Source organism: Rattus norvegicus, chromosome 17 (genome assembly GCF_036323735.1).
Source record: "Rattus norvegicus strain BN/NHsdMcwi chromosome 17, GRCr8, whole genome shotgun sequence".
NCBI classification, from domain to species: Eukaryota; Metazoa; Chordata; class Mammalia; order Rodentia; family Muridae; genus Rattus; species Rattus norvegicus.
Genome location: NC_086035.1, coordinates 27,049,860 through 27,067,587, shown reverse-complemented (window position 1 = coordinate 27,067,587; position 17,728 = coordinate 27,049,860). Strand labels below are relative to the sequence as shown.

At 44.3% G+C, this 17,728-nt stretch overlaps 1 protein-coding gene across 3 annotated transcripts in view; it reads right to left on the bottom strand.

The window, feature by feature from the left end:
• Positions 1-235: 235 nt before the first annotated feature.
• Positions 236-17,728, bottom strand: part of Ssr1 (signal sequence receptor subunit 1) — a 28,150-nt gene continuing 10,657 nt past the window's right edge. Inside the window, exons 8-9 of one of the 3 annotated variants that reach the window (XM_039095878.2) lie at positions 13,935-13,998; positions 236-1,008 (exon numbers count right to left, since the gene is read on the bottom strand). In XM_039095878.2, coding sequence (XP_038951806.1) covers positions 984-1,008; positions 13,935-13,998 — 89 coding nt within the window. In that variant the 3' untranslated portion in view covers positions 236-983. Of the gene's footprint in view, positions 1,009-12,441; positions 13,999-14,263; positions 17,511-17,728 lie in introns of those variants that run through there. The other 2 variants (NM_001008891.3, XM_063276579.1) reach the window with 2 other exon arrangements.

The following is a 17,728-nucleotide window of genomic DNA, read 5'->3' as shown; positions in this document are numbered from 1 at the left end:
TCGCTGGAGAGGTTGGTGACTCGTGTTCTCCGTATGTGACTGTATATGACCAAAGGTGACCCGTGTCACGGGTCAGGTGCAAGGCTGTTTCCTGCTGGGCCACCTGAAGTTCCAAATGTGCTCTTTCCACAAGTCCCACAGCGCTCTCACTGCATACACCTGTGAAGACAGAGCGAACGATTGCCTTCACCTTTGACCTCCCGAGGCCTGGCACCCAGCAAGGTCCAGACATGTCTGTCAGCCTTTCACATCGGTTTATTTCCATCCAGTTTGATTCAAAGCGAATTCAAGTCACATCAGCCCAGGGCAAGCTCATGGTGAGCATCCATACACACAGAAGCCAGACTCTGGGAGAGCCGGCCATATAACTCCCATTTGCGTGAAGCATTACTCAGCTTGGGTGCCTGGTTCACCTCCCCCCTGACGGCCTGTGGACCCTTTATGAGGTCTCCTATCAGCCCAGCCTGTAGACACTCATTACTGAATAGTTCTTCAAATGGTTATGGAAGCTGCCGAGTTACGTTCAGTACGATAGCTTACTTCACACAGAATCCTGTCTCCTGCTATCTTTGTCATGAAGCCACAGATGATGTGGGGACATGAGAGCCCACTGACCCAAGTGGCCCTAGAGCTTGGCCTGAGGTTCCCCCATTCCTGGCTGCTTGGGCTCCTCCCCTCCTACACACTAGCTCTAAGAGGTGCAGGGTTTCCTGGGAACACTCCACCCAGGACAAAACACAACAGCTGTCATTCATCAGCCACAGAGCCCTAGTGACACAGCCATTCCCAGCAGTGACTTCATAGAGGACCCACGTGAGGGTCCAGTGGAGCGGCCGGTGCTGTCCTAAATTCCACAAACAGCAAGCTGGCGCAAAGAAGACGTCCAGGCCGCAAGGGTCGCTGGTCTAGGCAACTTCCTGAAGCAGCTGAAGCAGGCATAGCTTGCATCTGAGACCACAGGACGGTGGAGCTGCAGGGTCACCTCAGTGTGCCTCTCTCTTCCTGCGCCTGAAAGAGCAAAGGGAGACGGTAACCTGAGAAGCTGCTCGATGCTTCCCCAGTGTCTGAAGCTTGTGGGACAGGGCAATGGGGCCTCGGGCCATCTTATTATCAAGGCGCTTTTATGCTGCTATGTAGCCAAACACTTCGCCATCAAAGAGCCAGGGATTCTCCACGCCGTGCTCTTCCTCCTATGAAGAGTCAGATAAAAGACTAAGCTGGGAGTTCAAAGTTATTAAAATTGGCCCCAGAATATGAGCCCCTCTCAGAAAGAAGGCCTAACAAGCAAGCCTCTTCACTGAGATGTCATCAGTTTCCTGCTTCAAGAGGGATGTGGTGTTAAAAACGAATGTTTTGCCATATTTCGCCATGCTGCAGAGTAAAGCAGAGACCACAGAGTATCCATCTGGAGAGGGAAGGAGCTTCGCTCCATAAACCAAACCAGCACTTGACCATGCCCAGTCCTGCATTCCTTCAACATAGTTTGAGTGCCTGCTGTTTGCCAGACTCCAGACTGGAAGCTGTCCTTGTTGCTGTCTAAGGAAATAAGACATGACTCTCGGGACTGGAGAGATGGCTCAGAGGTTAAGAGCACTGATGCTATTTCAGAGGTCCTGAGTTCAATTCCCAGCAACCACATGGTGGCTCACAACCATCTGTAATGGAATCCAATGCTCCCTTCTGGTGTGTATAAATAAATCATAAAAAAAAAGACATGATTCTCACAGTCATTGAGAACTCGGTATGAACCCCCTGTGCCTGGGATAGATACTTACCATCATTATGAGGTAGGGAGTCTAAGAGTTTCCTTACAGAGTGAGGAGAGAGGAGAGGGCCTGGGAGATGGCTCAGTGCACAAAAGGCTTGTCATGCAAGTGCGAGGACCAGAATCTGGGTCCCCAGAACCCATGTAATGCTGGGTAGACTCAGAAGGGACTAGAATGGCAATTAGGAGAATGGGTCAAGTCTCTGACAGCCACCGTCACCACTGGGGAACACTGGCGTCTGGCACATGCTTTGTAAGCATACAGGAACCATGCGTGACCACGCACATCTGTGTAGGTCCAGCAGCAGGCAGTGTGGCTGGTTGCATGCACAAGAGCAAGACCTGAGAGTGCCTGGAGATGGATGAAGTGAGGAAGGACGAGAGGACCAAGCCTTTTAAATAGGCCAGGGCTTGGAGAAACATGCCAAAGCGCTTTCAGTGACAGACAGATCACTGCTTATGCTGGTATACTGGGAGGAAACAGTTATTGTGGGTTGGGAATCAGATTTTATTTATTTATTTATTAATTTTTTGGTCATGCTGCATTTTTTAAAAGGTGAGATAAACTAAGAGATTTAGAAATCTTCATTTGATTAACTAGTAACTCTAGACTCAATTATCTGTAGTTGATGGGTGAAAAAAATAGGCCAGGCAAGTCAGGGGATGAGAAGGTTACCCAGGCAGTAAGTGGGTGGATTCAGGTATGGTTCACGTCCCATTAGCTGAACCATCCTGCCGTACTGTCAACCAATGAGTGGGGACAACCACTTTGCTCATCTGGCAACCCTAGGACATAAAGTAAGGCCCTGTGGCAGGCAAAGTGGAGGAGAAGTGGGCTTTCTTGGCTCAGCTTGCTTCTGTTGGGGGAGACAGAATGAGTCTAGAGTACGCGCTGAGTGTGGCTGGTCACTCTATGGGTGGCCCATGTGGGAAGCATACTTATTACAGCGTTCATCTTCCTACTGACAAACCATTCCATAAACATAACCATCCAAGAGCATTTACTCATGTCTTGGTAAAGGGAGTATTTTCCATTCTGCTGTGATGTGTAACTTGAAGTAGGGTGCTTCACAGGCATGCTGTGCCAAGGGTTAACTGGAGTAAATAGGTGTGTTTAGGGGTGAAGTCTTCCCAGGCTTCTCCAGCTTCAGGCCATACCAAGGGGGCTGGGAGGCCCCCCGAGAATGCTTCGGTCACCGCCATACCCTCCATGGCCAGCAGAGGGCAGCAAAACCACACCCATGCAGACTAGCTTCAAAGGCATTTAGGGTATCTTCTAAAACGCTTTTAAATGAATGCCTTTACTTACTGAGCTAACCTGCCTGCCCTGCTGTATTTTATCATTCGGAAGATCCCTACGGTAGAAGATATCATCTCCTTAAAGTTATGAAGAAAATCCAACAAAGAAAATTCCCCGCAGGTGAAAATAAATAGCTCCTATAAGAAAATTTTATATGCATTTAGAAACATACATTTTCTTCATTTTTTAAATTAACTTACAATTTATGGCATGTGTGTGTGTGTAGGCAGATATGTGGAGGTCAGAGGTTAAACTCTGGGGAGTTGGCTCTCTGCTTCTCCTTGGGTTCTTGCTTGTGTAGCATATGCTTTTATCCACTGAGCCATTTCAATGGCCCTAATTAGGTTTTCTGAGACCAGGACTCATTCCGTAGCCTGGGCAAGCCTCCTGCCTCAGCCTTCTGATTACTAGGATTCTAAATGTGCGCATCTAGGACTAGCTGGTATTTAGTTTTAACTATTAGTGACAGCAATTTTTCAAGTCAAAGGGGCTAAACTTGTCCTTCTAATGCAGTCATAGCCATGGGTAGCTTGTGTTGTCCAAGAGGCTAACGACTTTGCTTGGCACCATTTGGTAATGCCTGGTTATTATGCACGTAAGAAAAGCCTCTGTGGTGGTTACAGGTCAGTTTTGGAACAAGTCTTTCATATGGAAGCTACAGTTGTCATGTCTTCGAGCCTTTTCTAGATCCACCTGGTGGGCTCTCACAGGAGATGTTTACCAGCGACACTGCACTTGGCTGCCGTTTCTTGTCTTCTTTGCCCCTCACGGACATCCGCTGAATAGCAGTCTGTGACTCCAGATACCATCAGCCCTTTGCAGACTCAAGGTGAGGCAGCTAGCAGGGTCCTGCCTGTGACTCCTGAGCACAGTATGCAAAGTCCTCCTCCTCCCTGGGGTTTTCAGTATCGAGTGACCGGGTTGGTAGGCGCCAAGGGAGAGCAGCCTCAATACTGTGTGGAAGGCAGCAAAATCACGAGTGCTTGGGATATACACACAAACCTGTTCCAATCGCAGGTCTTTTGTAGCTTGAGTGGAAGCTTTTTGCCTTTTTATCAGGTTATCTTGTACTCACTAATCTCCGATTGTGGCCAATGCATCACAGTGTGATTGTGTGAAGACTCCTATCAGCAGACACCTACCACTCAGGTAGGTTTGAAGACTCTGTCTGCTGTTTTCGATGAGCCAGGTGTGCAATGTAAAGCCATGTGTTTGAGGCAACTGACCTACTACTGAGCTACATCCCTAGTCTTCCAAACAGTTCTGGTCCTAAAGCTCACATTTCCTAAGAGTGAAACCACATAAGGACCAGGGAGTAAGACGACGACAGAGCAAGCTGTGATGCACACGGCCAGGGGAATGCCCTGCTGCTAGAGCTCAGTGTGCGGCTGGAAGATGGGAAGAGGTTGGAGAGGAGGTGAAAGCAAGGCAGGGATGCTCCAATCTAGACCCTGGCACACTCTGCAGGCCACAGTGGAGCGCCACATCCTCCTGAGTGCCAGTGGAAATGAAATCCTCAGATTTTCAGCAGGGCAGAAACAAGGTCCTGACTTGGGTGGGACAGGGACGCATGCGGTGCCGAACTGAACATGGAGGCTGGACCTCATGCTCTGAGCTCAGGGCAGAGGAGGGGAGAATGGGACATTCAGAGTTCATAGTGGGGAAGCCGTGCCCTGTAAAATACCTGTGTGTGTGTGGGGGGGGGGGGCGTCTGTGGATAGTGTTTCATCCTTCCAACAGGAAGCGCGATAACACACTGTAAGCATGGCTCATTTTCCTTTCCTTTTCTTTTTTGGCAACAGGAAAGCTCTGAGGATTACACTCATCTTTGGAGGCCCAGATAAATTCAACATTCAGATTTATTGCTTTCATTATAAAATATAAGCACTTTACAAACATTTAGGAAAGGGAAAAAAATTCACCACCCTAGCACATAGACTGAAATCGCATTTTGGTATGTCTCTCCTTAGATTTAGCATTTAAAAGTTAAACTGAAATCTAACACTGTTCTAAGTGTTTAAAAAGAAAAAAAAAAAGCAAACAAAAATACTGGTTCTTATAGACCTCGGTTTTTCTAATTCTCCAGAGCATGTTTTTCTTTGACAGAAAAGACTGGAAACATTAGTTAATAAAGCCACATTCTCCGATTTTGCAGCCTCTAGACAAGTGACCTTTCTGTGGGGCACAGAGCAGAGCTTGGAGAGATACTGCCTCGGCTGACAGTCACTGGCTGGTTTGTGGTGTGTGGTTGATTACTGGAAACCCAAACTTAGTATCAGTGGCATGGGAAGAGGGGAAGATCTTTGAGATGTCTTCTATGACCATAGTCTGCAAAGTCAACAGCCTAGCAGCACGTGTGAAGTGTGTACATGGTGTGTGTGCATGGTGTGTGTGTGCATGTGTGTTGGGGGATGCAGGAGTGTGAGTAGCTTTGGGAATGGTACCCAGGGCCTCATACATCCTAACCAAGCTCTCTACTACTGAGCTCCATTCCCAGCTCCCTATGGACAGGATCCCATTTCATTGCCCAGGCTGGTCTTGAAATTCATCCTGCAGCTCAAACGGGCCTACAAGTCATGATCCTCCTGCCTCAGCCTCTCAAGTAGCTGGGATTAAAGGCCTACATTATCAAGTTTAGAATGAAATTGTTAGTTCCCTTGATCCTACAATATGACTTTGTTATCTGAAACGGCAACATTTTTGTATGTGGAGTATGTTACCTTTTAAAAACATAATTCTGAGCAAAATTATGATCAAATCTGTAATTTCTTTTTAGATAGGATCTCACTACATAGACCAGATCTCTCAAGAGATCCGCCTACCTGTACCTCCCAGGTGCTGGGATTAAAGACATGCACCATCATGCTGGGACTAGTTTTTTGTTTTTCTTTTTCCTGTTTAGTATTTTAAGGTATCTTTGTGCGTTTCATCTCTCAAGACCAACCAGTGACGGCTGCTTACGCGAGAAGGTTCGTATACTGCTGAGGTGCTCTCGTCACAGCTGGTAATAGTGGGATACACCTTGAGAAGAGGAAGGATCAAGTAGAGCACTAGGCTCCCCGGACTTAGCACAGTCATCTTGACACTCATGTGATACGTATCAAAGCTGCACGAGACTTACTGGTTCATTACCTCCATTTTCACTGAATAGATACCAAAGATACCCAAACCACATCTTCAGTCACATCACCATGAAGACCCTCCCTCACACTGTAGTTTCCTAATAAATGAGCCTACCAGAGCCGCAGAGGGAGAAACACATGAGGGGAAGTGCTAGGATAAAATAGCAGCTCCACGCCTTCTGATGGGGGAATAGATAAGTATGGGAGACCAGAAATTCTAATATTATTTTGAAGCAGAGCTAGGATGAGCTGTCACTCACTAATAAAGGCGGGATAAAAGGGAGTCCTAGTGTCAGTAAGTGACACAAGAGTTGGAAGGAGGGCCACAGAGGACAGTAAACTAGATATTGGCCTGGGAAAAAGACTAACGTGTCACAGGCAGCTAGAACAACCCTGAAGGGAATGATTTACGTCAGAGAACCCAGGACTGAAGCGAGCAATGTCAGTCAGACAGTGGCGAGAAGAGCCAAAGCAGCAGCGCCATCTTAGACGTGGACTCGGGGTTCACAGAAGCCACGAACTAAGTGAAGGGGACCTCACAATCCCAGAGGAGCAGGCTTTGCCAGTCAGGGCAAAACCAGAAGGGAAAATGAGATACCACGCGCCTGGTGAAGGGAATTGAGGCAGCCAGGCACAGGGGACACTGACAAAGGAGAAGCAGACACAGAGGTAGGAGATCCGTAGGATTGAAGACCTGGCTTTCAGGTAGACAAAGTGCCAGAGATGGAGAGGGTGGTGGGAGAGGTAGGGCTTTAGCCACAAGGCTCAGCAGCTGAGTGTTCTGTGTGTCCTGGTGTTGGTCTTGGTCAAGACTATCTGTGAAACCCTGTCTAAGCCAGCAGACCATGTGTAAAGAGTGGTCACTATAGGGTCACTATTCTGTGGCTCCTGAGATGCCAAGGACTTCTAGGTGAGGTGTCAGTATAAAGCAAGTATGTGCTATGGGTGAACATCAACTGAAGAAGCCAAGAATGCTCTCATGCTGACACTAGTGACCTGTAGTCTCTGTTGTACCTGCAGCCTCAACTTCAAGCAAAGTAGCCTGAAGCCTGTCCCAGGCCTCATTGCCTGTCCCACAGCTCTTAACTTGGAGGCTGGACCAACAAGTAACAGTGTAAGTCTATTAGGGAAGAACAGATTGAGAACAGGACAAGGTACATGCACAGGACCACCTTAAAACAAACACATGCATCCTAATAGGCTGCTCAGGAGACCCAAGGGACAGGACCCTGTCCTTCCTTATGTGTACCAGGAGCTGAATGCTTAAAGCCTCCCACAGGGACAACATCTTAGTGGCTGGAAAGATGGCTGCTCTTGCAGAGAACCCGCGTTCTAGTCTCAGCAACTCACAACTGTATCCAACTTCAGGGACTCTGATGCCCTTTTCTGCCCTGTAGGGATTACATGCACAGAAAGGCAGACAGACAGATGGATGGGGGAATGGAGTACACACACACACACACACACACACACACACACACACACACACACACACCACATACATACCACACACTCAGCACATACATACCACACACTCAGCACATACATACCACACACACACACACACACCACATACATACCACACACACACCACATACATACCACACAGACACAGACACACACCACATACATACCACACACACACCACATACATACCACACACAGACACAGACACACACCACATACATACCACACACACACCACATACCACACACAGACACAGACACAGACACAGACACACACACACACACACACACACACACACACACAAAACAATTTTTGAGAGTTAAAGCAGAAACTCACTCAGAAGAGTGTTTATAAATGAACCGAACTCAGGGTCTTGTGCACACTAGGCAAGCGGTCTACAGAGACCAGTATTCAGTGTTTCTCATCCTGTCAAAGATGCCTTCAGACGCCAAGAACCTCCTTCAACAAATTTATGTTCTGTCTGGCCAATTAGATTAGTTCGATTACTGAAAAGCTTCCCTCACAAACAAGACAGACTGTCTTTAGGTGACAATGTGATCTGATGCTGAAAGCTTTTTTGTCTCAGAACTTACTCTGTAGAGCAGGCTGGCCCCACACTCACATAGATTACCTGCGTCTTCCTAAGTGCGGGATTTAAAGGCCTGTGCCATCACTGCCGGGCGCTGAAAGGAATTCTAAGAGGTAAGTTCACGGTGTTCTGAAGGTCAACTTCATTGGAAATAAAGCCGCTTCAAACATTCTGACAAAGAGCCACCAGCTTGTCAATTGATAGACTACAAGACCTGCCCTGCCAGCCTTATCCTCTGGTTCAGCCCACTGCATGCCCTTCCTACCCCTTTCCTTCTTTTCCTGGGGGCTGAAGCTAGGGCCTCCCCACCGCACGCTAATCAAATGCTCCCGAGCCACACACCCTGGGCACCAACTTTTACTCTTCTTTAAGAAGGAGCTCTCCCTGCATAGTTAGTGGACTGCATTACTTCACATCTAGGTCCAGACAGCTCACTGCTCCCCTTCACGTACTTCACAGGTGGCAGTCACATCCACCGCTCATTCACAGGAAGAGCCGTCAGCCATGGCTGCTTGTGCAAAACAGACACTGTATGCACTCGACTCCAGAAACACCCAACCTCCCAGGGGGAGAGGGCAACCCATCAAGAAGCCAAAGCTGCGTCACTGAGACACTGGGATCTCGGCTCTGATGGCGTGTAGCCTCCCCTCCTCTTTTCTAAGCACACAGCTACTTTGAAACACCATTTGATATTGCGGTACCAACTAGAGGTTTGTAGTTAACAGAACCAAACGATTAAAAAAGCAGTATTTCAAGGTCTCACTCAGCTTATGAAGAACCAGACACTGTTAGTTTTGGTTATTGGCCACAGCTTTTTAGGACCTAGGGGCCTTCTAGTTTCCAAGGGGGCAGATCGAATCATACCAGCTTTTCAGCTCCACAGCTAATGAGTTTACACATACATACATACATACATACATACATACATACATACATACATACATACATACATACATACATACGGGGGTACCGTTCTGAACCACCCAATACAGGTACTAGGAAGTAACTCAGGTCCTCTGCGGAGCAGTGCCCTTACCACTGAGCCCTCTCCAGCCCCACATTAAGTATTTATGAACCACACCAATCACCTGGCAAAAATGGCAAGTGAAAGTGAGCTGCATTTTCTTATGAGGTGTGTGGAGGCCAGAGGACAGCCTTGGTGTCACCCTTAGGACTACCATCCTCGGCCTTTGAGCAGGGCTGGCCAGCAAGTCCCAGGGGCCTTCTGTTCCCTCTGCTTGCTTCCCCAGCACAGGGCACACCTGGCACTTGTGTTTGGGTTCTGGAGACCAACCCCAAAGCATCATGCTCGCAAGGCCATTGCCAACTGAGTTACGTTCCCGTCCTTGTCTTTTTTCTTGAACTCACTGTATTCCAGGTCTCACTATGTAGCTGTGGCTGGTCTAGAACATACTAAGTAGAACAGGCTGACCTCAAACTGAGACTCACCTGCCTTTGCCCTGTTGCTTCTTCAGGTGGTAACAGGTTTCAACCCAAGTGTGAGCTGCAGACTGTGAGTACACAAGACTCAGGGCTCACAATGGGGAAGAGGAGACATGCTAATGGCAGGACAAACTGTCTGGAGCACACAGGCGTTTCTACAGGGGAAAGCAAAGGAACACGGCAGGCACAAGTTACCTGTGCCTTAAGACTAGAGAGCTAACTTTTGGGCTTTCCTGATGCCCTGGATTTTCTTTGTGATGACTTACTGTGCCTGAAAAAAATCCAAACTGAATAGAAACTCGGTCAGAAGTCTTGTAACCCCAGACCTGTCCCAACCCCGACCTATGTATAATACACTCCATCTCTAATGTGAATATGGCTATTTTAGCTAAAAAAATCTAAATAACACAAACACACTGGTTTTGGTTTTTGAGATGGGAATTTATGATTCTTCAGGCTGGTCTTTCTCATGCTCCTTCTACCACAATCTTCCCAGCGCTGGGACTACAGGCATGAGCCATCAGTGTCAGATGATTTAGAGAACATGACTGTTTTACTACGGAGACACATAAAGTGTTACTTAATGAAAATTAAATGGGGTATTGTGGTTAACTAAATTATAAAAATTAAATCTCCAGTCCGAGTAATTACACACACACACACACTCACACACACACACACACACTACAAAGACGCATTCCTCGCAGTGCCTATGAGCTAAGTAGCAGGCGTGTTCCATGAGTCTGGAACAAGTACATCTGTATATTCAATACCAATTCGATCTCAACTTTATAGCTGCTGGATTCTAGAAAATAAGTATTTAAAATGCTTGATTTTATAAAATTTCTGAAATGTTGTATGGCGTGAAAGGAAAAAAAAAAAAAACACTAAGGTTTTTTAAAAAGATGCCAATGAAGCCTCCACATCACTCAAATTCAATCACTCTTTTCCATGTACAAAGTGAGAACAATGCACCTGCCCCAGGGAGCTGTTAAGGGTTCCTAAACAGGAAGGCCCCACAGAACATAGCTCAGGACTCATGTTTAATGTACCAGCTTCCCTTCCTATTTTCTTGCAAAGGCAACTGCAGGGTACCCAGCCTCAGTGTCTTCCCACACAATCCTAGGATCTAGAAAGAACACCCGCACTTCAGACATAATCACAATCTAGATTTTGTGTAAAGGAAAAAGGGACAGAACCAGGCAGACATCAACACGATTAATTCCTTGAAGCAACTATTGCTTAGCAACCTGCGACTGCTAAGTCCTGCTGACTCCAGTAAGTACTCTGCGGAGGTGAGACCTGTTACTGCTAACAAGACACTGACCATGTGTTGCTCCTCGCTAAACTGAGTAAGGATTTATTTAAGAAGTATGGACCAAGTTTACTGACTAGTTATATGGCTGAGGACGCTATCCAATACCATATAAGCACCTCGACCGCATCTAGAAATGGTCTTAATTTAAGCTAACAAACAATTTTGGAGCTCAAAGAAAACTCAAGAATCTAGTCTATCAAAATCTTGATGACGGCTATGTATTTTTCTGAGTTAAACTGTAATTATTTCACGCCATACTGATGAAGGGTTCCAGAGCACCCTGAGCAAGGCTGTACGACCCCAGCTGAAAGCAAACAAAACTCCGGAGTCAGATGCACCGCGGAGCGCACTCTCCTTCATACCAAGGGCAGGAAGGGCTTTGCACCGCAGATGACCACTCAGCATGTAACCACTCCTCCACCTCCACAGGCTCAGCCTGACTGCTCCAGTGTTCTATGCTCACCTCTCCCTGCCGATCGATCGATCGATTGATCGATCGATGCCAGGCTGATAAACCAGCTACTGGAAGGACAGCAGCCCTTCTCTGCCTACCAAGTTCTATTTTCTGACGTCACTGGTATTTCTCATTTCTACCTGATTCTTTCTCCTTAGCTTTTCATACCAAGTCTCAGTTCTCCTTTCCAAACTCCTCAGGCAAAGTTTTAGTGGACAGTTATCTGTCCCAAAAGTCCCTTACTACAGGACATGATCCAAATGATGAAGCTATACAGCCAGGGTGAGGTCCATGCTTTATGACACATTCTTCTCAAATGTCTAGATGACAGAGTTTGATACACATGATCCTTAAATTCACTTAACAGATTCTAAAACCAACTTGTTCAAAGGATAAATTCTGAAAACAAGGTTCATGATGCAAATGACTATATTGAAACAAAGAAAAGCTTCATCCAAGTATTTACATTTTTAAAAAAGACATTGAAAAGTCAACTACTTATTAAGTGTGCTTGAACAAACCATGTGTGGAATTGAATTCCATTCATTATGGAGTTAGTTTCTGCTAAATACTTAACTGATGCTATAGTAGACGCCTGGCCCTGAAGACTCAGGTTTTCAACTGCTCCAGTCTACACTAAAAGTAGCACATTTCACACTCCCCAGGCTCTGACCTGGACCTCAGCAACAACAGAGCTGGTACCCAAGTGATCGATCGATCACTCAGGGTGAGAGTATGGCAGCTGTTAAGCGTGGTCTCTGCAGCTCCCCGCGTTTTACCCGGGTACTTAGTTAAACTCTGCGGGCCATTTACAGGTTTTAATACTTATACCTTACTGGAGTATGCGACAGTAGCTTACCAAACTTAAGATATTCACAGAAGGTTCTGGAAAATGTTGAGAATGAGAAGGGTCTCCTATATTACATCAAGTCAAAAACCATACAGTTCTGCAGGCCTCAAAATAAACAAATTATACAGCTCGATTAAAAACCACACACATTGTATTACAGGCATACAGAGTTTACAGTCCAGATATGCAAATACAGGCAATTTGACATTTCAGCCCCTTTTGTAAGTGATTAACAATTACAGAGGACACAGAAGACCTTCAATCATTGGTTTTGGCTTACATGTTAAACAGCTTCTAAGTTCTGTTTCTGTGTGTGTTTCGTTTTGTTGCTTTCCTTTAGGTGTATGTGGAAGGGATTGGACCACAAGAAAATAAGAATAAAAAAGGTCAGGAATAAAAGTGTTACTGAAATTACCACTTCCTTATAATACAAGCAGGGAGAATATGGCTTCAAAGACAGAGGGAAGCCTCTTATCCAGTCACACTCAACATTAATTTCTAGTAAGTATGACAATAATGCCAAACTTAATTCATTAGGTCAGGCAGGAATAACTAGAGTCATTTTATCAAACCCAACTTAATTTTGGTCTTCAAATCTTAAGTGCTTGGAGTTTAGGGATTTTTCACATTAATAAGAAGGTAGGTCAACAATCAAAACTCCTAAATACAGGGTTAAAAGATAACCTCATAACTACTTTAAAACTTTCCAATTAAGATTTCTATAAAGATTAGGATTAATATAAATGTATTCCTGCCCCTAAAATGTGATCTCTTTGGACTATAGACCATGACAATTTTTTTCTTAAGATTATTTCTACTAAGAACAAAATGCTCTGCTTAAAACCAACAACAAACAAAGAAAGGAGGCTCCCAGGCCACCCGGAACAATGGACAACACAACAGCCCAGTTTGCACAGACATACTATACTTGGTTAAAAACAAACAAAACAAAAAACAGGCATAGAATTAGGATTTATAAACCGGTGTCAGTAGAACTGTCAGGCTTCACAATTTTGTTGCTAGTGATTCCAAAATTCTTTGACTCTATTGCTAAGTTTCTGAAGGGGTGCACACAGCAAACAGCAGCAAACTACCCAGCATGCCTCTGATGCTCACCCAGCAGCCACCGTGCTGTGCAGTTAAAATACAAGCTGTGACAGACAGCAAGCCAAGGGCTGGTTTGTGCCATCAGTTTGGATTTGATCGACTCCAAGAAATAAGCAAATTATTTCATCCAAACAATCCACCTAAAACCACACTGGGAAAAAATATTAATTGAATTTGGGTGCAAAATGGAAAACATCACAAGGGAAGCGGCAAGAGCGTTTTGCTGAGCATTCTAAAGGCGTGTTTCAGGTAGTTCAACAATGATTCTGGTAAGACAACTGCTCACAGACATTCACACCCATACAGTTTAATGGTTTTAAAAAAAACCCAAATTTGTTACTTTAGAAAACAAATGCAGTGCATTTTCAGCAATCTTATGGCCACAGATTCCGACTGCTCAGTCCACACATAAGCAGAAGCTGCCTTCTGTGGTGACACGTTCTCTGCACTAATTCCCACGAGGCGGAGAACATGAGGGCAGGGGAGCACAGACTGGACTGTTGCACAAACAACATTTACTCATCAGATCCCACCGATCTCTTCTGTGCCCGCTTCCTGGGCAGCCTTCTCGGAGAAGCTTTATCTGAAAGAAAAGGAGCACGTTAAAGCTAGCTAACTCAAGAGTTTTGCCTCCCAGGTAGCTTTAAACTCAACACACACACACACACACACACACACACACACACACACACACACACACACACACACCCCTGCCCCATCCCTCAACCATAACAAATGCCTCTTACCTAGCTCTTGGTTTTTAAAATAACTTTAAAAATATCCTTCTAGAATAATACCAATTAAAATAAAATTTTCATATGTAACATAGGAAACAATTGGACAATGGCTGCTGTATTGCTGCAGACACCATGCCACATTCAGTAACATGTTTACAAGTGCAAAAGTAAGAATTCTGAAATACTTTAAAAGACACAGATCTACATCCTAGCACTTGGGAGATGGAAGTAGGGGATTAGGAGTTCAAACCTAACGAGGACTACTGCGAGATTCTGCTTCAAAACCAAATACAACAATTAAAAGATATGACACATGGAGCATGTTTATGTTAGGCACTAAGACAAAATTTAGTGTTGTGGGTGCCTAAGTTTTAGCAAGTATACAAATTTAAACTGAAAGAATCAAGCCCCGGCCATCAGTATATAGCCTTTCTTTAGAAGTTAACGGAAATATATGTGGTGCTGAGTTTCTTCTATTTTATAAAAGAAATACTCTATTTGTTTCTTTTAGAAGCAGAGGGTCAACAAGGGCATGGTGGTCCATGTTTGTCCTCTCAGCCCCTGGGCTGTGTCTAGCAAAACTGTTTCAGAAGAAAGAACAAGTGAAGGCCTGACCCACTCTCACTTTATGTTCTAGGTACACTCTACACACCATGCACAACAGCCCACTGTCAAGTAAGCTTTTATTTTTCAAAAATAAAAAGAACACAGAAACTGTATAGAGCCTGGTGCCATGTACTAACCGCTGAGGCGGTAGACTCATCTGAGCCCACGTACAAGGTCAGGTAGGCACCACATAAGGTCCCGCCATCCCCCATCACCATGAAATGACTTCTGCATATTAAAAAAGAAATAACCGGAAAAAGATACTTACCAAGGTGTAAGGGTTATTTATAAGCATTTTAAAAATGAAAAAGAATATGCCTAACATCCTTTTTTCCTAAAAAATTACTAGGTCAGGATATATTTTATAGTAAATGTTTATCAACAATCTTTAAGACTAAGGATGCTCTTATGTCTGCATACCTGTCTCCAGTTAACCAATTTCCAAAAACTGTTTAAATAAGTAAGAGCTGAGTACACAGTCTCTGAGAGTCAGGAAGCACTTCCCAGGCTACTGCAGTTACGCCAGCAGTGAGCAGTAGTGATGACGGTGACCGCTAAGCCCCAGTAATCCAACCACCTGTATGGTAACTCCTGAGGACTTCTGATGCCTGTTTAACTCCACTCAAAAGAGCCAGTCCGCTAACCTTCACAACCACGGCCTGCTCAGTGTAGGCAGCACACAGGCAGAGGGCAGTCTGTAAGACGCTACAGGTATTTGTTCTGGGGGAAAGTAGTTCAAATACCTTAACAGCAGAAAAAAAGCACTGTGTTTAAACAAAAAGTAATCACTCACGTGTATCATAAATTTTTTCAGCTATCAAAGACAAACATTTACCATTACTCCCTATTAAGGGTGTCAGGAGACAAATAGAATCTAAGGAAAAAAACTTAAATCTCAAACTACTTAAAAGTCAAAATACTTATCTTTCCAAAGTTAACTTTAAACTCTAGGTGGAGAAAAAGAATCATGAATGTGAAAAAAAAACCCTCATATCCTACACCAGAAAACAGACATGGAGAGTGCCTCCACCACCCATTTAAAACATGCTAAACAAAGCCAAGCCATTTCACCACAGGAAAACCACAACAGTGGAATTTTCCTATTTTTAGTAAAGCCAAAGGCAACATGTTATCAGACACTCAGATCCATCTTCTTTCCCTGCCTCAGACATCATCAAAGGCTATTTATTTTCTCTGCTCACCTAGGAGTTCATAGACCCTAACTTCAGTTCACTTTTGTTTGGTTTTGGAGAGAATCTTTTTATAGAGCCCAGGAGGGCCCCCAAAATGTGATCCTTCTGCCTCTAGCCCTGAAATTAGGCCACTTAAGACCACACCTGACCTGACTTCTTTGTTAAATTATTGACACACATAAGCATGTGATCGTGTATGCACATGAAGAGTGAGTGTTTATACTTATGAATAGGCCAGAAGACAACTGTGGGTGTTGGTCCTCAGGAGCTTTCCATCTTGTCTATAGAGAGACGCTCACTGGCTTATCAATAGGCTGGGCTGACCAGCAAACCCAGAGTTTGTTTCTGCCTCTGACATACTGAGGTTACAAACATATCTCACTGCCCTTGGCTTATTTTGTTAGGGTTCTGAGATCACAGCAGTAGTCTTCGTGCTTGTGAAATACACTTCTCCAACTGAAGCATGCTCCCAGCCCATTTAATGGCATTTACATGACAAGTGTTCTTTGTATTTGTAGTTTTGTATACATTTAAAACATTATTAAGAGATGAACATCTTTTCTATTAAGTTTTTAAAAAAAAAGCAGAATTGTGAATCCATAGGTTAAAAAAAAATTAGGGGGGGCTGGGGATTTAGCTCAGTGGTAGAGCGCTTACCTAGGAAGCGCAAGGCCCTGGGTTCGGTCCCCAGCTCCGAAAAAAAGAACCAAAAAAAAAAAAAAAAAAAAAAAAAAAAATTAGGGAAAGTAGACCCATTCCACCTTAAAATGTAAAATGCTTATAAGAAAATCTGATTAGTCAAAACTCAAAATGCCTCCAAGTGTCCTACACTGTGTTGAGGGAAAATGTTCTGAAAGTGTATATGAACTGTAGGCAAGAAAAGTAAGGCCCTGGACATTGTGGTTACCATGTAGATGGAGCATTCAGAGAAATAAATATGTACAGAAACTTGTTTTACTATGTAAGTACAGATTATTTATAAAAAATGGCGTTAGTGATGTCAAGGACAGAATTTTATATTCCTGAACAATTTAAGAATTTTACAATGTGGCTAACTTGAATGCTTGCTTTCTTTCTTTTAATGTGTATGAATGAGTGTTTTGCCTGCATGGATGTCTGTGCACCACAGTGATTGCCAGAAAAAGGCCAGAAAAGGGGTTGAATCCTCTAGAACTGGAGTACCAAATGGCTGTGAGCTGCCGTGTGGGCTCCTGGAAACTGACCCTGTTCCTCTGGAAGAGCAGTCAGCCCTCTTAACCAGGGAGCAAGCCTTCCAGTCCCACAAGTGCTTTTTAAAAAGCCACTCACCAAACGGGGAACATTTTTCTATGTTCCTTCATAAAAATTAGTATATTTAATAAACTGTTCATTAGCAAAAAACCACAACATGTTAAGTAACATTTTAGATTCACTCTTTCAAAAGTAATTTGTATCAGTTTTTCCAGAAAAATACAGTTCTATTCATTAAACTTGCTGTATTCATGCACTATGCAAGAGCCCCCCCAAACTGTAGCAAAGCCTACTGAAGAAGTTAATCACCTCACCTCTTCTACTCTGCACTGAAGCGACGGGAAGGAAAAAAGACAGGAAACAGGTTAGAAAGAAGTCAGACATTTACAAATAAGATGCATGTTTGAAAACACATCCAAATTAAACCATAAACACTATAAATAGAACAAGTCAGTATGTCACTAATGATTACACTAGAGTCTACATAAGTAACGGGAAAGATCAAGTTAAGTAGTACTGAGCAAATATTTTTTAATAGAAACTAATT